This window comes from Mya arenaria, chromosome 6 (genome assembly GCF_026914265.1).
Source record: "Mya arenaria isolate MELC-2E11 chromosome 6, ASM2691426v1".
Lineage (NCBI taxonomy): Eukaryota > Metazoa > Mollusca > Bivalvia > Myida > Myidae > Mya > Mya arenaria.
Genome location: NC_069127.1, coordinates 75,044,838 through 75,066,299, shown reverse-complemented (window position 1 = coordinate 75,066,299; position 21,462 = coordinate 75,044,838). Strand labels below are relative to the sequence as shown.

The 21,462-nt window shown below is 33.7% G+C and overlaps 1 protein-coding gene across 1 annotated transcript in view; it reads left to right on the top strand.

Moving 5' to 3' along the window:
- The first annotated feature begins 4,547 nt into the window (after positions 1 to 4,547).
- LOC128238043 (uncharacterized) overlaps positions 4,548 to 21,462 on the top strand; it is a 36,535-nt gene continuing 19,620 nt past the window's right edge. Inside the window, exons 1-9 of the mRNA XM_052953609.1 lie at positions 4,548 to 4,595; positions 6,633 to 6,716; positions 8,913 to 8,972; positions 9,248 to 9,298; positions 13,727 to 13,769; positions 14,216 to 14,259; positions 14,927 to 15,044; positions 15,258 to 15,320; positions 16,460 to 16,543. Coding sequence (XP_052809569.1) covers positions 4,548 to 4,595; positions 6,633 to 6,716; positions 8,913 to 8,972; positions 9,248 to 9,298; positions 13,727 to 13,769; positions 14,216 to 14,259; positions 14,927 to 15,044; positions 15,258 to 15,320; positions 16,460 to 16,543 — 595 coding nt within the window. The remainder of the gene's footprint in view (positions 4,596 to 6,632; positions 6,717 to 8,912; positions 8,973 to 9,247; positions 9,299 to 13,726; positions 13,770 to 14,215; positions 14,260 to 14,926; positions 15,045 to 15,257; positions 15,321 to 16,459; positions 16,544 to 21,462) is intronic.

Sequence of the window (21,462 nt, the reverse complement as noted above, 5' to 3'; positions counted from 1 at the left end):
CAGGAATTGCAGCTCTGAATCTAATATTTCAGAATGAAGATGTAAGTTAACTTTGTAGTACTTGTGTATGTGTAAATGATTCCAAAGAGTGAGATTTATACTAATCAGGTGCAAATAAGCAACATAAAGACACTGGTTAAGAGCTGTAATCTTAATTTTAAGGCAAATCTAGCCTTCAAAACAGATACTTTAAGCATTTTTTATAAACTTAGCATAATTATGCTATCACTGCATTTTCTACATCATGTATCCATCTCATACATGAAAACACTAGCAGTTGTCATGAATCTTTCAGTTTTGGTGTTTTTTGCCATTTTCTTTGCTGCGCCATTTGTCCCTGGAAGCATTTCAGTTTGGCTCTATGTCATTTTTTATATAAACGCTAAGCTGATAAAGTGGAAAAATCTTATTTTGCTTTGAAAAAATCTTAATAGAGTAGGCAGGCCATTTTTATGGTGCTGTCTTATATATATATATATATATATATATATATATATATATATATATATATATATATATATATATATATATATAAACTTTACTTGGTCAGATTAATCCAATGCATGGGGAAATAATGGCTCTTTAAAAGTTACCGATTGATGGAAATGGCTCTTTCTGCTTTTTGTGAAAACACCACAGGTGCTTATACTCATTCTAAAGTGTTTAATATATCATTGCCAAACTTTCAGTATGTGTTGCATACAGCCTGGAATTGAACTATAGAAGTTTTGAAGTCTGTTTTTGCAAAAATATTATTTGAAAATACTGTTTTGAAGAGATACATTGTAAGCTTGGTTAGTGTCTATATGAAACATATAGTTAGAATAACTGTGGTCTTAGGCCATATTTACATATTTTTAACAACGGTGACTTCATTTGTTATTGTGATAGTCTCTTCATCTGCGTCAATGTCAACAAATTGACCCTTGTTTATTATATTCTGAGTTTAAAATAGGTGTTAATCTGTTTCAGATCGGAATTCATCACTATAGTACCGTATTCACCAGTAAAGTTTTATCCAGGATACCAGAGTGGCATCAGGATTTGATCACTTCAGTACTGTATTCACCAGTAACATTTTATCCAGGATACCAGAGTTGGCATATGGGACGATCACTTCAGTACCCTATACCAGAGTGCATTATGTATCTTGGATCGATAACTTCAGTACTGTAATCATCATGAACAATTTAAATAAGAGACAAGAATTGCATATGTATCAAATGCAGAGAAAAGTGTCAATTTTCTTGGAGAGTATTCCCCTATCAATAGATCAATACATCATAGTTTATTACAGTCATCTTGTCAGTAGGCTGCTAAACTCTTGCTGGGGGGGGGGGCGTGGAAGGGTCTATGTCTAAAATACAGTGACATTTTTAAAATTTAAACAATGCCTTATACGTTCTGAATAATTAAGTGTATTGGCAAAGTATACACTTTTTGTAGTTTTAAACTGAATGAGCTTATGAATGAGCTAATGTAAGCATAATTATAGTACATTTTTGTTCTGATAATGTTGTGAACAGTTAAATTGCTTTATTGTGCATATATTACAAGTTTAAATCATAAATATATATGTATCAATAACAATAACTAATATTTTGTTGAATAATCTATGTGCTTGTTTTTTTATTGTGATCGCCCTGTGTCCGTCATCCGTCGTAGTTGTCCGTCGTCAACAATTTGACTGTTAACACTCTAGAGGTCACAGTTTGGGCACTATCTTAATGAAACTTGGTCAGAGTGTTACTCACAATAAAATCTTGGACGAGTTCGATATTGGGTCAGCTGAGGTTAAAAACTAGGTCACCTGGTCAAATTAAAGGAAAAGCTTGTTAACACTATAGAAGTCACATTTATGACTGTATCTTCAGGAAACTTGGTCAGAATGTTAATATTGATAATCTCTAGGTCAAGTTCGAATCTGGGTCAAGTGTGGTCAAAAACTAGGTTACCTGGTCAAATTGAAGGAAAAGCTTGTTAATACTCTAGGCCCCAATTTCTCGAATATTCTTAAGCTTAACAGGCTTAAGTAGCTTTTAATATTTCAAATACTCAAAATACATACTTGAATGGAATTTTGATAAATGAAAAATGGTTTAATTTAACATATATATAATTCCTATCTAAAATATAAAATCTCTTAAAGAAGTAAATATTATACAAATTAATGAAAACTAAAAATAGTGAGCTTAGCTTTATCCGGTTATAAGGGACTTAAGACGTTTCGAGAAATTGAGGCTTGAGGTCTCATTTACGACTGTATCTTCCTGAAAGTTGGTCAGAATGTTTATATGGAATAGCTCTAGGCCAAGTTCGATCTTGGTCATGTGCGGTCAAAAACTAGGTCATTAGGTCAAATCATAGGAAAATCTTGTTACCACTCTAGAAGTCACATTTATGACTGTATGTTCATTATACTTTGTCAGAATGTTTATATTGATTAGCTTTAGGCCAAGTTCGAATCTGGGTCATGTGCAGTCAAAAACTAGGTCACCAGGTCAAGTAATAGGAAAAGCATGTTAACACTCTAGAGGCCACATTCATGACCATATGTTCATGGAACTTGATCAGATGTTATTCTTGATGATCTGTACTGGATTAGATGAGCGATACTGGGCCGTCAGGGCCCTCTTGTTTTTTTTAACTGTTATAGATGTATAATTGAGTTTAAAGATTTATACTTTAAATAATTAAATATTTTCATACTTTCTGCATACATCGTTATATTCAATGATGGAATGGTGCTAACAACATCAACAACAGGGAATTTATATATATTTCAAACTGCTGAGTTGGTCAAACCATTTTTCCAGGTTATTTGCAGAACCTTAAAAATCTAAAATATACACAATGCTATTTTACATATTAAAATAGTTTATTACAGGTTAATTGTCAGATAACTGTTATAATTAGTTTTAAGTAAACTCAATCTGTTTCGTTTACCTTCTTATGTTTAAAGTAGGAATCATTTATTTGTACTGTAAATGCTTGTATGATATTTAGTATTAGGTAAATTAATATACTTGTGTTTGTTATTATGAGTTTTTTCAAACATTAAAATATTAAATCTGCTTTGCATTGCCTTAACCTCACTTGTTATGCACCTTAATAATCTAATTGGTGTAGTCAAAGTCATAGTATGTCATATAAAATGAACTTTTGCCTTTGTCACTTGTTTACCTAAGAAAAAAGGTACTGCATTAAAAGATTCTGCAGTTGATAACATACCTAGAGACCGTCTAAGGCAGTGCCTTATTTCATATTATTTAACAAGTTAAACTGACCATCTTTAAATAATAGGTCTTTAAAATATCTTAACCACTCTTCAATCTATTTAACAAGGAATTTAATTAGTTTGGCGTGCGTAAGACTTCAATAATGACCAAAACTGTTTTGGAGTATTGGTTGCTCGTAACAGTTCATTTTACGGTCAATTTGATGCAAAATCTGTTTAGATCTACAAACTTAAGTGATTTAAACCTGTTACGCACTTCTTTATATGTAGCAAAATATTGCTCATCATTTGTGTAGCTTAAGCGACGTAAGAGTGAATACTTGTTGCGCTTCAATACAACGCATCCGTCATCCCACCAAACGGGCTGAGCTTGTATAGAAGATTTAAATTCTTGATTTGAGCGCATATTATATGTAGACGATTAATATACATGTAATATGAGCGCGACCGCCTCGTTTACGTTTTGTTTGAATACGTTCGAGGCTTAATTCAATATTTATATCAAATAAGTTCAAAAACTCAGTCGACACATGTTGTCTCCATTTATAAGTATCGTGTGTTATATTTTTTGTTGGGCCTTATTGATCTGCGCCCGATATGGAACATCGCTTCGTGCATCGCGGTACCGATTTGTATCGATCATGACGCTAAAGTATGATATATACGGAAAATGTTCTGAGGCAACAATATGTGTGTAATATATTGCAATTTCACTATATAAGAAAATTCACTAAAATAGATATTTAGCTGAAATTGTATTCTAACCGCACCATATTTAAACTTGATGACGTTATACCGAGAATGGCTTTATTTCTATTTGGGGTACAATATCGGAAACAGTGTAACTATAGTTCAAATAGTGGGTTCATCATGTTTTATACAATCCACTTTTTAATAAATTACCACATAGCATGACATATAGGTTACAAAAGTTTTCGAATTGCTGTTTGTAAAGAAATTGACAAAAGTAAAACAACTATGTTTCGCGTAAACGTTTATGTACAATAGGCTAGGCTGTAGCTTTTTGCATAAATATTGGCTGTAACTGTCACGAAATCAGCCCCGATTACCCCTGACTTGTCGTACGGGCGTTATGCGTAATGAATCGGAACAAAATGGCCCAAATTATTTTGTTGTACAAATGATGAAGATTACATCATATACAAATCAAAATACAATAAAATTAGTACGACTACAGACGATTTCTCACGAAAACTCAAAAATCTGATTCAATTCTTAATTGAAAAGCATATTGTCTAATAGATGCGATCATTCCTGTCTATTTGTAGGGAATCAAAAAATTACAGCCATGACCATGCTTACAAAGATCACGAACGGAATGTCATATCCAATGCATGTAAGCCTATGACTAATTGAATGATGACATCACTTATACCACTGTTACGACTTAACTACGTCTTTCGTGTTGTACAATAAACGAAATGTCACTTTATCTTATTTGAAGCCGGACTAAAGTCATCGCAGCTTGCGTCTCGTCGGGATATGCCTCAAAAGTTTTAAACTAATTTCAATATCCTCCGTTCAGAAACGTCTTGTCCGAATCTTGCAATTCACTGTAGCACTCGTACAACTTCAATACCAATTAAAGCTTATTTTCGTATATTTCTGCCTTGTAGCTTTGTTAAAACTAGCATTCACAGATTCGACATAAATAATCTAATTGGTCCAACAAAGCTCTTTGATAATCTTTCTTCTTTTCTTGTTATGTATTGCGTGCTGACTTTCATTTCATACATATATGAGTTTCCAGTACTGATAAGAATATACTTGAATTATAGAATTTAACCATTTAAATTGTATCGGGGAGTGGAGCATAATATACAAAGGAAGATAACTTATTAGTATCACCTCAGATTAATTTATTCCAATAATTAATCAGTCTAGCCTGAATTATGATATGTATTGGATATATGTTTAGTGGATGGTCTACACTCATCATATTTCAAGGTAGCCACAATGTTCATTCGGATACGAGTTAAGATTCATTCCGGATGGATAACGCAAATCAATAAAACATATTGACCCTTAAGTCTAACTGTCTTTGACGCACTTTTTTCAGAAATGTATGTGTTTGTGCTTCTACAGTGCGCGCCTCATAGCCAAAAACAATTAAATATAATTAACAAAGTTAATATCCTAGTTAGAGCTCTTTTTATGCATTGATCATCGATGCTATCAAAACAACTTCACCAACTGATAATGCCAAGAGTGTAACAATCATTGGAAATTGTTGTGGTGTTGGGGGTGTACTTTCATTTAATGTCATGTCAGTTATGTTGGTACGTGGGCATAGTGCATAACACTGGTTCACAGTCAAGCAGTAGATCACCACACTACGAACCAAACACGGTAATTTCTAGAGTATTTGACGATGGTCTGTTCTATAAATTGTTATTAGTGACACAAACCTGAGCCAGCTTCCGAATAACGTTTTTCATCTTCGTCTTCGCTGGTTGCGTAGTCGTCGTCGTCTATTTGCGGTCGCTGGTTATCATCTATAAAAGACAAGTGTTATATATTGTACTGATAAATATACTTGGCTTTAATAAGTCACTAATGCACATATGTATTAATAAAGTATTGAAGAAAACATGTGTGTTATATATTGCGATTTCCCTATGAAACATGATTTATCAAAGTCAAAGATATTTATTTGAAATTGTTTTCTAACCGCACCATATGCAAACTAAATGATGTTATAACGAGAAATATAATTTTCTAAGTTTGAATGAAAGGAATAAGAAGAAAATTAATTTCCCTTTATTGAAAATAATGTCCGATATGTGGCGTTCATAGTTTCAAGTTGCACGAGTTTTGGCGCTGCAAGTCATGTAGCTTTGGACACTTGACTGAGTAACAATGTTTTGATTAAGTTGAAATTTCATAAAAATATTGTTACGTGGATTATCACTGATGGATATAATATGTATATAAAATGTTTACAATTTCTTACATATATTGTAAGTTAATGATATTATTGAGTGACTTGATAAAATATGTTATATTTAATTGTATAAGTAATGTTATGATGTACATCAGTCAATGTCCAAGTGCTCAACTGCATTTCAATATTTGATATCATTGATTTTTTTAAATTATTATGACTCGTTTGTTATTTCTAAGTAGTCGTTGAAGACATGGAATGGGAATGACATTACATTTTTCGGGGTAACTTTACGAAATAGTGTAACTATATTTCAAATAATGGGTTTAAACAATCCGCCTTTTAATAATCGATCGCAAAGCATGACTTATCTGCTACGTAAGATTTGGAATCGCTATTTGTAAAGAAATTGACAAAAGTAAAAAAATATTTTCGTTTCGAGTAAACCATAATGTACAAAAGGCTCTGCTGTAACTGTCACGAAATCAGCCCCGACATTCAGAAGAAGAAGAAGAAGTAAAAGAAGAAGAGGGTGAACGGATATACACGGATATTGACGTAGCTGAACTTGATGTAAGTTTAACAGTATTCTCTTAAGTTATGGCGGGATAAATGATCAACTTTTGGTGGCGTGGAGGTTTCGTCGTCTAAAATCCCGTGTATCTTACTCAAAACACGCTCTTTGCGATTTAAACGAGAATCAAGCCATCGCCAAGCAGGCCAGAAAGACACACTTAACAATGGATGGGTGAAATAACACATCGTAAAATGGCCAAGTTTTATGAATGCGCAAAAACCTTTTTGGACAAAACGAAAATTGAACGATTGATATAAATTGGTTAAGAGTGTCCCCTGGCCTGTTATTTGCGCCGCTGTGAAGTATGAGTCTCTTTAAAACGAGAATTGGTTTTGCAAATGGTAAGAACTGTATTATTACTTAAATGTAATTTCTTTTCATGATTTTTATGATATTTATTCGCTATTTTATTTTTCCGTATTGCATGGAAAACATATTCATATATCGCATTATCCCACTGATGTATCATATTTATATTTAACTACTGTCTATACACAAGAAACTATTACGGATATAGTAATTACATACAAAATGGAGGGAGATTTGTATTTGTCTCCGCCGATTGCTCAACGTAGTATTTCCGAATGCATATGATTATCGATCTTGATTTGTTTTCGCCTCGAAGACTCAACGTTTGACCATTAGTTCATATAGCCACTTCTCGCAGTTTCGATGACAATTATATCCAACAAAATGACTGAATGTGCTGTGAATGCAACTCAGATTCCTTCTTACAGGAGGGGCGTAATCTGGTTGCATGTTTAGAGAAATATTCACACTAGCACATAGTGAGGCGGACCTCTCAACTATAACACTAAGCGAACTTTCATACGTGTTAAAGTTCATTTAGAGTCGGCACTTGTATGGTATGTAGAGCCGATTTATATACCGTCGGTGTAATTGGAGTTGTATAACCCCTACCCTATGTCCAACCGGTGTCTCCTTTATGTAAAAATATGTGCTCCTGAAATTTCTACTGCTACCACAGACTGGAAACCGTAGAGTGAAAAAACAAAATTTGCTCTGAATCCCGCACTGCCATTTCCAGTGACTCCCCCTAACACAAACCTGCTCTGTTTATCCCCATCCCTCACACCCTCTTACTGAGCATGCAGTCTTCAATTCTTTAGCTATTTTCAGTTTACTTTTAATACGTTCCTCACAGTTTGTTTAGATCGGGCGTGAGTTTCATGTACTTTTTTGGAATGTCCCTTAGAATTAATTACGTACTATTGCGTTCCCAGGACTAAGTTTCCTGGCTACGACTTCCTAACGCGTTCACACAACTTAGTATATCGTTGACACCACATACTACCTTGTGCCAACGACATAATTATCTTTTGGCCCAAACATAACTCATTCATGACCAGGAGATAACTTTGTCGTTGGAACGAGTAAGAAAGTAGTGGCCATGACATAACTAAGTCATGGGAACGAGAGCGTAAGTCGTGGCCACGAGATAAAAAAATAACTCTTGTCACCTCTATGCCATTTAATGTTTAGTTAACTATTTGTTGGAACATATGCTTTAAAAAACGCAAGAAATAAGGTTCTTACCTAAACAAACGCCGAGATTAAGTCGTAAACGTTTAAGTTGACTCTAAACTATATTTTCATATTCAGAAAACCCGACAATTTATTTACGGTTCGATTACATATTTTCGGAAAGTTGATTCGAAATGTCCTAAACGGATGAAGTATGAACATCGATTAAACTACTTTCAATCTCTTTAAGAAAATGTTTTGTGCTGCACATTTTTATAAGTACAAATGACGCTTTGTGTTGATCTTTATCATAGTAATAATGAGTGTAATGGATACATTTGGGAGTCAAATGCTCATTCACATTCCATTGTACTGGCTTAGAACAACGTGAATTCAAAGAGACATTCAAGTATAAGGAAAATTATTGTGGGTATATCCATGTTCTCATATTAAAAGATGAAGCATCGTTATCCCTTTTTACTAACAACGTTTACCTGTTTGTTTGTTTTCTGTTGCGAAAACGGTTACGTCATTTTCAACCATATTACTAGTGTACTGTTTCTTGTTGCAGCAGAAAACAATTTCTTAATTTGTACGGTTATGACTGTCCGCCCTACTGAAAATAAATCTAGTTATTTCTTAAAAAATAAGAGAAGAAGACACTTACAATAATCCGATATATTAACAAAGCCCTTTTTGTTTTCCAGAGGCTTGAGGCAAACATATATTCAAATAAACCTGTGCTGATGAGGAAAATGCGCGATGAGGTAATTTATTTAAATATTAATGTATAAAGAATGATCACAAAGTGGTTGAATTTTACCGCGAGGTCTTACGCTGTGACTTACTCTATTCAGCGTTTACTTAATTTAATTTTTAATTTGATGATATACTTCAATTAATAAAGTTCAGCTTAAACAGTTGTCTCAAACCGAAGTACTGCATATCTTAAGGTTTTCTATGAAACTATACTCAATTATTGCAAATAAAGAACTAATTTTCAAAATTTATATTGCTATAAAATTTATATATTTAAATCCAGTTTTTTTACGTGGTGGCAGAGATCATTCCTATCGTCAAGGAGGATCACCTCGTAGGTGATTGGCGTTGTGAGTCACGATTGGTGATTAGAACACTCCGGTCAAGTTTAAAACTTTCAGTTTTATAGACTTGTTTTCATCTAGCTTTTGGGCTGCAATATAACTACTTAAAATTTGCCAAGGGGTTAACAAGCTCTTGAGAAGTTCATAACATGTACTACTCGAGGTTGTACAAAACCCAATATTGCACTTTGTCCGATATGTATTGTGCATATTTACCTCTATAAACATTTCGATATTGTGAAATTCGCAATTGTTAACTAACCTTTAACATTTTAATGAGCGGTTGTTAAAAGTTTGAAAAACAGACCTTATGCAGTTATCTTTCCGTTTTAACGTTGGTCATTAATGTTAATTCAAATAGCCTAAAGATTTGTAATTATTTCTACTCTTAATTTACAATATCGAAAAACAACCCCTCAGAACAACATGCAATAAGGGAAATACGGAGAAGTTTATATTGCGATACGAATTTGTGATCAAAGGTAGCAATAACAGCGTGAAGTAATATTTTCCGCTAGCCGAATCTGCACAATGTTAATACCACCCATCAGTCCAATTGGTGTTACTCCAGCAAACATTTATACTTACTGCAGAAAATGGTTCCAAAATAATCATGCATTTTCTAGCTACTGTTGTACTGGTTTTATTTAATTTTGTGAAACAAAATAAAATGAGCTAGTTTTAGAATTGTTTTGTCAATGACTTTATTAGAATACATGAACGTCTCCAGTCCTGCGTCGCTGGGTATGACTTTAATAAGCTATTCAGTAGTTTCGCTGAGTGTGTGTTTGCACAAACTAAAACAGGGGATAAAACATGTTGATTTATATGTCCAAACTAAAAGATCACACCAATGCAACAATTTTAAACATTCAATCATTTCTCACACAATGTAACCATTCATTTGATTCAGAAATCCATCGTATCATTGTTCATGAAAGTGGCCTAAATCTGGAACAATTTGGTGACTCATAACGCATGTAACCTTTAAAGAAGAAAGTATCCGAATAAAACAGGAAATAATGTGTGTTTACTTAAAATGTCAACTTCTGTAAATAGTTAATTATTTGTAGTAAACATTCAGGTAGGTTGGTTTTATGCTATCAATATTGCTATTTATTACGGTTCGCCCAATCCTTTGCATGAAATTTGTTTAAATGTTTTAAAATGATCAGACGTTAGATTAATTAGTGTAAAAGTTAGCAACACGAGCGTGTGTTCCATAACTGTTGATGAGACAAAACAACGGCACTACGTCACAGCTGTAGAGGGCAGCTTCACTTCTGTGTCTTGGGCAACAACAACAAAAAGATGCAATATACGCCCTAACGTTTATTCCATCTAAATTGGAGCGTAGAATATACTAGCAAAGTGGTTATCTGAAAGTTAAACATTTATACTCTCAGTTTAACATACAATACAAAAAAAATGTATACAAATTCATTCGTGCATATGAAAATTAACAAAACACAATAGATGGTATGTTAACAAAGAATTGTGGGACTCCTGCAGCTAGTGATCGAGATACAGTTTTATTTACCTTAACAATGAAATGTAATTGCATTTTATCTTAACAATAAGAAATGTAATTATTTTAGAACAAAATTATTTAAACAAATGATTCCTACGAACGAAGGCAAATAAAACAAAAGTAAACTTACTAAACAATGATATATGTGCCAAAAACGTAGTGAGATCGATTTAAAAATTCGTACTTAACCTTCCGAAATCTTAACTTCAACTGCCCTTGCAAGGCGGCAAATCTTGCATTTGCATATAATTATTATTCCAAGGGACAGTTCTGACCAACCAAAATGCAGGAAGCGCCCTCTGACAAAATAAATTTAAACGTTCTTTTTCTACATATGGGAGAGTGACCCCTACGTTTTGGCAGGAACCAAAACGCACTGAACTAACACTGCGCTGGACAGTTGACATGATGTATTGCAATCAAAACACAGTAAACCCCGATAACTAAAAACAAGCTCAAACATTCGGAGTCTGGAACAATTAGTATTTTATATTGTATTTAAGCACCAACAACACAATGGTCAAGGACACATGTAGTGATCAGACTTGCAATTCATGATTTTGGATCAGCTGATCTGTTACAGTACGTCTAGTTGTTCTGGTGTCCTGGTTCTCTGTGTTCATAAGCGTGACCCCAGAGTTTCCCGGCAGCCAATCAGGAGTATCCTAACACTGGATCACATTTCGGTCACTTGATCATAAAACTCCCCCCCCCCCATTTTATTTATTAGCACCCCGGCGTCTTTTAAACACTTTGACCACAGCCTAATCACAGGTTACAACCGACCTTGGACTACAGGGTTAAAACTCTATTAAGAAACGGCAATAACCACAGGAACCCATTGCCCTATCTCGACAGTCCAACAACTACACCAAAGGAAGATTGATGACCGGAACTCCAAACCACATTATAATTAATTATATACGTACAGTACCGCTTACTTGAGCGTGTGATTGCAAGTATTGGAATTCCATTGACAACAAGACTCCACAGCATGGGAAAATCAAACAATAAGGGAAAATACAAAAGGACCACGACTGTAACTTAAAAAAGGTTTCTATGACAAGTTATACCGTGATGGCAACTAAACGAGTGAATGAATTATGAATGTAATACTCCCGTTAAAATTTGGTTATTGTCTCTCATGGTCCTACCAAACCGCCTCAAAGGCTCATATGGACGCTCTCCTACATCCCTGATCCAAAACCCTCTGATGACCATACCCTAATAACCCCCATTGATGACCGACCTCTCCTAACCCATGGATGACCGACCCTTCCCGGAAAATGGAGACGTACATGTTTGAGCACCTGGGGACATTTTTTTATCCTTTTGTACATTTGGTCAGACATAATGGTAATTTATGTCGCTGTATCGGTTATGGTAGAAACTTCCCACCCGACTTAACCTAAACTAAGCTGAGGACGGTCAACCTGACCCTTAGAACAATAGGTTCAAATAACAAAGATGAGAAGGAATTAGGTCCTGCCAGGGAACCTCCCGAAATAGGGACATTTTACACCCTCTGGGTGGAACACGTTTACTTTACCGACTAGGAAACTAATTGGAGAAAAGCCAAGTCTTCACATACTCAAGTATGCTCTCACAGTAAACTTATGACGGAAGAACTTCTAAAGCAGGGTTTCAGATATCATAAATGAAGCAAAACTTTCTCTAAATTTGTCTTAAATCGCTGATTGCTAACAGTATTGCTCATCCCGATTTTGATGGTGATGTTATAAAGAAAATTCGTAAAATAAAAATGTTTCAGCAGCTAGTTGGGCAGATAGACTCAATGAATTGCTTGGATTTTATCTAAACCTTTGATATAACCGCAATACTTTGAAGACTACTTGCCTTCCTGTTTTCGATGATGAATTCCTCATTCAAAATTTAAGTTGAATATGGCGTCCTTACATAACTAACTTTAAGTGCATTGATTTTATGAAAAATTTGCAGATTCATGTTATCTTTAAAACATTTTTTGGCTGGCTAAGAATGTTCCGGCGTGTGAAGACTCTTTCTTTTAAAATTTTACTGAGGTAATCATTTGGAAGAAAGGTTTAGCTAATACATATCGTTTTTATTTTTAAAAATGTTTTCTTTATTTGTTCCCAGTTTAAGTACAATGCTGCTTTTTTATATGAAACTCAATGATCACACAGTTTTAAACCTTTTAACTTAAAAGGCAGACTGTGTGTGATGCTCATAGTTTCAAACAATGACTGCATCGTATCTTTGAAAAGTTTTTGCAGTAAGTGCTCTGAATTGTATCCCTCCGTCTGCAGATAGGGTTGAGATATCTAATCATAGAAGTACTTGGAGTTTACCTATAAGTTTATTATTATTTGTTTTATTGTTAAGTTTCCTCAAGTTAAAGCATACTTTGATAAGATTTATCTTTTGCGTTTTTTCTTTATTTTGGATTGTTGGGATAAGAGTGAGGTTTTTGCACTTACACTGGTTTTAAACCCCCAGTAAATTTACATTTTACTGACCGTTCCAAGGCGGTACCTAACAATCCTTGATAAACATACCTAGTTATTTATATTTAGTATGTATGTATGTGCTGTTTGTGGAGTTTTGTGCTGTTCTTCCATGTTTCTTGTTTGTGATTTTTTGTTTTTATGTTCTATGTCTTTGGCGTTTGCCCAGTGCCATTAAACCGGTTTTATGTTTAAACTATTTGCTACCAAACTTGTTTCTGTAGTTTTTGATAAATATTCGGAGAATTGTATAGCCGCTTTGGTTGTCACCAGAATAGAATTTGTGCTATCGTATCTAAGATCATTGTCCTTTTCGTGTTTAGTTGGCTTTTATTTCGACAAGGCCACTTCGAGGGCATTTGAATCGTTCCTACCATTCCTTCTTGTTTATATTTTGACAGGTGGCCCCTCCTTTTCCAGATGACGATGTGGACATTTATGAAGGTATTTGTACGTATTGGATGTATCTTCCATTATAGAATGGTCACCAACAGACTTTAATTTAGTTTTGTGCTAGCTTATTAAGTATGTGTAGTATGTTTTTTAACGAATGTGTGGTCTGTCTGTGTTATATTGTATGGTTTGTAAGGCCGTATTTCTTATTCCTCTAACCAGGTTCTTCTGTTTTTCCTACTGCATAATGTTTACAGATATACTGATTGTATGACCTTAATTGTCGGAAAAAGCATTTGAATTTTGCATGAATTGCTACCATATAATCAGTTAAGCGGCACATACGAGATCTTACATGGTGTGTTTATTTTTCGGTAATACATTTGAGAAAACATGTTCTTAACAATTGCTATTTTAAGTTTATTCGTAGTTTAGCAAATTTTATTTATTTGATATAACATAAGTTTGGAATATGATTAACATAATATATATTCCAGGATTTGTTTATATGCAAGTCGTTAAGAAATACGATCCGAAATATGTAAGTATTTAAAGGAACGCGCTTACAGATTTAATTTTGGCAACACTTTTTTCAAAAGTTGTTTAATTACAGATGTTCTTATATGCTTATAAACAAACAGCAACCGGCAGATACTCATTTTGTAGAATTGTGTAATGGAAGCATTAAATTGTCCATAGCACATTTTCTGTCCCATTTTAACCCTATACCTAACATTAAAACTCTGTTTTGAACATTTGACGATAACTTATCATTGTTACAAGAATTTTGTCAATATTTAACACACATCATCAATTAAATATTCTTATAAAATTAAATGTTATTTTATCCCCAACACATATATTGTGTTTACGTAATTTTGAAACACAATAATATTATTATAATATATAATGTAACTGCAGTGGCACTATTTACTAGCCATGTACATTGGTTTCCGTGTTACATAAACACTAATGTAGCTTCACAGAATTTTTTTATGATAGTTTTAAATGACGTTACGACGCTATATTTTCTCACGCGAATTTCATATTAACACCGCATACAAATTACATGTTTTGTCCTAAAGATATCATAAGCGTATAAGAAACAGAAACAAAGTTAACTTTGGATGTAATAAGACTGACTCATCGTGAAAATATTTCTTTCTGTTAACACTCAGCATAATTAATAAATATCCTTTATTCTTAAGAGCGGCCATCATTCCCTCAAAATCGGAGAAGTATATCGTATTCAAAATCCCCGACTTGTTGGAGTTGATGATAGCTACTATCGTTCGTTAGAGGGCAATTTAATTCCAAAAGGCAACGGTAAGTTTACACATACTATTGCACAGAACATGTGGTTTCTATAACTATTCCAAGGAAAGCGATGCCAAATTATCTAGTTTACGTCCATAAGAATATTGGCAAAACAAACCATAGTAATGCGGCGGAACATACCTTATATATTTGAGAGAGTTATTCGCAAAGCAAGAACTTTGAATTCGCAAATTAATTTTAAATTGAAACTTTCATTTACAGTGAAAACCTTTCACAAGAAGCCAATCCCACCGCCGAGAAAAAGAACCTCTTTGGCTCATGGAGGTACGGTCAATTAAGCAGTCTGATTCATGTACTGCGTTTGTTCTCCTTTATGCACTCTACATCCTTATAATAAATATATACTAACCAAGGATGTATTTACTTTACATTAAAGATGACGGTTACACGTAAACTCCAAAATCCGATAAACCATATAAACTGATATTTTCACTGTTGTTATTTCACAACTGAAACTCCATATTTCATCGAAAATAATGCAAAAATAGAAATTTTAACGATATGGTGCGACACGTTGCCACAAGTGTACGCAATAAGTTTGACTGAGTTCATGTATAGTAAGTGTTATAAGTGTTTAACGGCATATTGGTTTAAAACAATGATGAATAAATAATGCTAAAAAGCATCTAGTTTTCAATTTTTTTTATAATGAAATGAATTCTTTAAAACGATTTAGCTCTGCTAAACGATATTGTATATATACGGGTCGAGAAGAGCTCCCACCCAGAGTCAAATAAACTCGAGTAAAAACTCCGCACATACTGTCGCTGCAAGACGTATTTTATCCGTCAAGTCGTTCTTCGTCGCGTAACTCGGCGTTTGTTCTCCGACGAAAAGAAAACTTATTTAACTGTACTATTGATTGCCGTGTAATGAAACCGTCATCATATGTACAACAAAATTAAATTGGGCCATTTTGTTCCGATTCATCATGCATAACGCCCGTAAAATAAGTCGGAGGAAATCGGGGCTGATTTCGTGACAGTTACAGCCAAGCCTATTGTACATTTTCGTTTACTCGAAACGTATTTTTTTATACTTTTGTCAACTTCTTTACAAAAAGCGATTTCATATCTTAGGTAGCCCATAAGTCATGCTTTGCGGTAGATTATTAAAAAGCGGATTGTATAAACTCATTATTTAAAATATAGTTACACTATTTCGTAAAGTTACCCCGAAAAAAGTAATGCCATTCCGGTATAACGTCACTTAGTTTGCATATGTTGCGGTTAGAATACAATTTCAAATAAATATCAACTTTGATGAATCTTGGTTCATAGTAAAATTGCAATATATAACACACATGTTTTCTATCAATACTTTATAAATACATTATGTGGATTAGTGACTTATAATAGCCAAGTTACTTTTTCACTACAATATATAACACTTGTCCTTTATAGATGATAACCAGCGACCGCAACTAGACGATGACTACGCAACCTGCGAAGACGAAGATGAAAAACATTATTCGGAAGCTGGCTCAGGTTTGTGTCACTAATAACAATTTATAGAACAGACCATCGTTAAATACTCTAGAAATTACCGTGTTTGATTCGTAGTGTGGTGATCTATTGCTTGACTGTGAACCAGTGTTATGCACTATGCCTACGTACCAACAGCACTGACATAAAATGAAAGTACACCCCCAACACCACAGCAATTTCCAATGACTGTTAAGCCCTTGGCATTATCAATTGGAGAATTTGTTGTATAAGCATCGATGATCAATGCATAAAAAGAGCTCTAACTAGGATATTAACTTTGTTAATTATATTTAATTGTGTTTGGCTATGAAGCGCGCATTGTAGAAGCACAAACACAAATTGTCGAATAAATGCGTCCAAGACAGTTAGAATGAAGGGTCAATATGTTTTATTTAATGCGTTGTCCATCCGGAATGAGTCTTAACTAGTATCCGAATGAACATTGCGGCGACCTTGAAATATGAGTGTAGACCATCCATTTGACTTTAGTGGAATGATACACGATACGATATCATATACTTAGCACTTGTAGTTCGTTCAAGTTCTATTTTGTACCAATCTTAAATTTATTTAATGTTTCATGAATCATATATCTGATACAATGTTAGGCTTTTAAGTTTCTTTTTTTTCATGGCCATTTTCGTTTATTCAAACAGCACAACATACACAAACTATGCAAAGTAACATTCATACGCAGATAAAAGTATTTTACTGTATGGTATTAAACACTGTACAAAAAACCATGATTTGAAAGTAATGAAAAAAGGAAGAAAAATAGACATGCAAGTATATCACATATTGTCAACATATGCTTTATATTGAAATATTATCCTAGTATAATCCTTTGAAAACGTTCCACAACTGGCCAATTACTGTTTTTCTTACCTGATATGTTTGTGCAATTATAAATATCCAGAGCCAGTCTAAGGCTATTTATAAACCCAGGCACTGTTGGAACAATTGTAATTTTTACAAAGAAAGGTGAAGTTTTTGAATTCGAGGAACAATCAGTCAAACCTAAAATGATTATTTCCAGAGCCTAGTAGAAGCAAACAGACTATTTGTGACAATAATCGGACCAATTGAATACAGTAAGATATGCTGTAGCAAAGGATATATGATTTACAATCCCCAAAACAGATGAAGAAGAGTTTTATTACAGCGTTCACAAAAACAACGAAGCTATCATCAACTTATTTAATTTGATATAGTAACGGTTTTGTTGGTAGTATTTTGCGAAGTATTCTTGTTTGTAACAATAGAATGAAAAGTCTCTTGTGCAATAGAAACCATAGCTTAATGCAACTTTCTGTTTTATATTGATATTTTTATACAAAAACACCCACCTTTGTTGACTAGTGGGAATATCATTGTTTTTAAGGTCCTGTTTTACCAAAATATGATACAAATAACCATCAATTCTTCAGCACTTAGACCATGCATTTTACCATTTAAATCAAATAATATCTATAAATACCGTAACCCCTTATTTTATAAGACGTGTATAACTGCTTTTCATTTTTAAAGTTATTATATAGAATAAAGGCATATGCTTAAACTCTTTTACTTTGTCCATACATGTTTTATGTATATATAACGTAGTTGCTCTAATTACATTAATTCAAAATGTATTAACGACATCAAACAAACTAGCCATCACTACGAAACATTTACATTTATAATATACTATATAATTATAAGCCATTTAATTGTTATAATATACACATCTATCATATTTATATTACCTTCTGTAAAATCTTTCACAAATACGGTCCTTTTTATTTTCGGTTTTCCGTCCCCTACTAACTCAGAGAATAAATCATTGAATTGTTTCATAAAACCATTTGATGGATTGAGAAAGCTAATAACTAACTGTGTAAACAGTGGTAATAAAATTGACTTAACTACACTGTATTGCCACATACGTACTCCTGTGAGATCCGGGGCCTTGAAGAAAATATTGATTGCATTGAGAGAATCCACTTATTATTTTTTACATGAAATCACCAAATCCAGGAAGTCTACACCTGCGTACATGTTTTATGGGGAACTAAACAGATATCCAATGAATATCATAATCCAGACTAGAATGATGAATTATTGGAATAAATTTATATCTGATGTGATAATAATGAGTTCTCTTTCTTTGTATATTATGCAATGCTCCATTCCCCGATACAATTTAAATGGCTAAATGCAATAAAGTATATTCTTAACAGTACGGGAAACTCATATCTGTATGAAAGTAAGCACACAATACGTAACAAGAAAAGAAACAAGATTATTAAAGGAGCTTTATTGGACCAATTATGTATGGTCAGAGTCCATGACAATTTCAAATAAAGGGGAAAACATTGCTATTAAGGAGCATATACGTTTGAGGCTTACTTTAAACTGATCTCATCAAAACAAGCAATATCCTTTTACAAACTTAAAAATTCCAATTCAAACAGGACGCTAGAAAGGTTTTTCACTACCTCCTTGTCTGTAGGAACTTTAATGATCAAAGTTTAAAGTATATTATTAGATATTTCCGTTCGCATCCAAACATATTAAAATATCGGGAGTTATTGCAATCAAATTATCTTATTTATAAATAAATTGGGTGCATTTGCAGAGCATTTTTTGTAAACTTTCAAATAACACTGACCTATCAGTATATCTGTAATTTCGTGAAGATATTCCATGGGCTTATAAAACAATAACAAAAAACAATTACAAATAACACGAACATATCACATCGCATTGAATTACTAATCCATATGTACACGTTTATCTTCGCATATATGTTTTCTGTTTAGTTCCTCATTTTCTTTTTAAACATTCGGTGATTTTGTATAAAGTTTAAATTTAATATAATCCTAACCTGTCTAGTCAAATTGTCTAATTCATAAATTTCATTCATAAGCTATTGAAAGTGGCCCGTGGTCCTCATGCTTATAATGTCTCCCCCATTCATGGGGAGACATATTGTGTTTGCCCTGTCCTTCAGTCAGTCCATAAATCTGTATGTCAGTATGTACGTCACACTTCGTTTCTGTTCAATAACTGTAGAACGCTTAGACCAAGGAACTTTCATTGATAGACTATTTGATCATGACTAGTAGATGACCCAAATAGATTTTGAGATCAGTAGGTCTAATGTCAAGGTCGCTGTGATCTTGATGTGAAGAAACGGTTTCCGCTCAATAATTAAAGGTACTTTGGGTCTAGGAACTTCATTCATGGTATGCTAGTTGTTCATGAATATGAGATGACCCCTATTGATTTTGAGATCAAAAGGTCAAAGGTCAAGGTAACCTTCAGGTAAAAAATGTTATGTTGGCAGTGACCTTAAGCTTAAAAGGTTTCTGTTCAATAACTGTTAAATACTTGGTTTGCTAGTTGGTCATGACTATTAGATGACATCTATTGATATTGAGATCAGTAGGTCAAAGTCAAGGTCATCTTAACTTTAGGTGATGAAACGGTTACCGCTAAATAATTAAAGAACGCTTGCACCCAGGAACTTCATACTTGGTATGCAAGTTGGTTATGACTAGAAGATGACCCCTATTGATTTTGTGATCAGTCCATTTGTCAGTCAGTTAGTCTGTTAGTCTGTACGTCACATTTTGTTTCCACTCAATAAATAAATATCGCCTCCACCCAGTATTTTTTGATATGCTAGTCGGTCATGACTAGTAGATCACCCCTATTGATTTTGAGATCAGTTGGTCAAAGGTCTAGGTCGCTGTGACCTTGAGGTGAAGAAACGGTTACCGCTCAGTAACTAAAGAACGCTTGCACCCAGGACGTCAATGCTTAGTATGCAAGTTGTTCATATAGATTATTCCTAATAATTTTGTGATCAGTAGGTCAAAGGTCAAGGTCACGATGACCTTGAGCTGAAAAATAGTTTCCCATCAATAATCAAATAACGCTTGCACCCAGGATCTTCATGCAATACAAACTTCGTTTACATTTTCAAAGATTAATCAACAACACTTTTTTCACTATTTGACACGGGTGAATAAACCAAGCTTCACTGTTGGTTCGTCTCCGGTCCAAAATTGCAACTTCATGTCCATCATTTATTTTTTCTCGGCTACGACCACACAATAGGGGAGACAAGCTCTTTTTCTTAAAAAAAAGCACTCTCTAGTTTTGTTACGATTCACTTTTTACCAAACATTGAGGCCAAACAATTACAGACACTTGTTTTGTTGTATGTAGATTTTAAATTTGTTTTGCTTTATGAATAAATCCTGATGTATGTCGACTATGTAGCCTGTAGGGTGTCCTATCTGTTTTGATGAATTAAATAAACCATGTCTTATTGCAAAATTATGCGCTATATATAGCCGTCTATTGTAACAAAGTATAACATTAAATTATTAATCTTAATTAATAAAAAAACGTCTCGTGATTATAAGAATAATTATATTTTAAGCTTTTAACAAAAAAAATGGGTCATTGTGTTCCAATTCATCACGCGTAACGCCCGAACTTTAAGTCAGGGGAAATCGGGGCTAATTTCGTGACAGTTACAGCAGAGCCTTTTGTACATTATGGTTTACTCGAAACGAAAATATTTTTTTACTTTTGTCAATTTCTTTACAAATAGCGATTCCAAATCTTACGTAGCAGATAAGTCATGCTTTGCGATCGATTATTAAAAGGCGGATTGTTTAAACCCATTATTTGAAATATAGTTACACTATTTCGTAAAGTTACCCCGAAAAATGTAATGTCATTCCCATTCCATGTCTTCAACGACTACTTAGAAATAACAAACGAGTCATAATAATTTAAAAAAATCAATGATATCAAATATTGAAATGCAGTTGAGCACTTGGACATTGACTGATGTACATCATAACATTACTTATACAATTAAATATAACATATTTTATCAAGTCACTCAATAATATCATTAA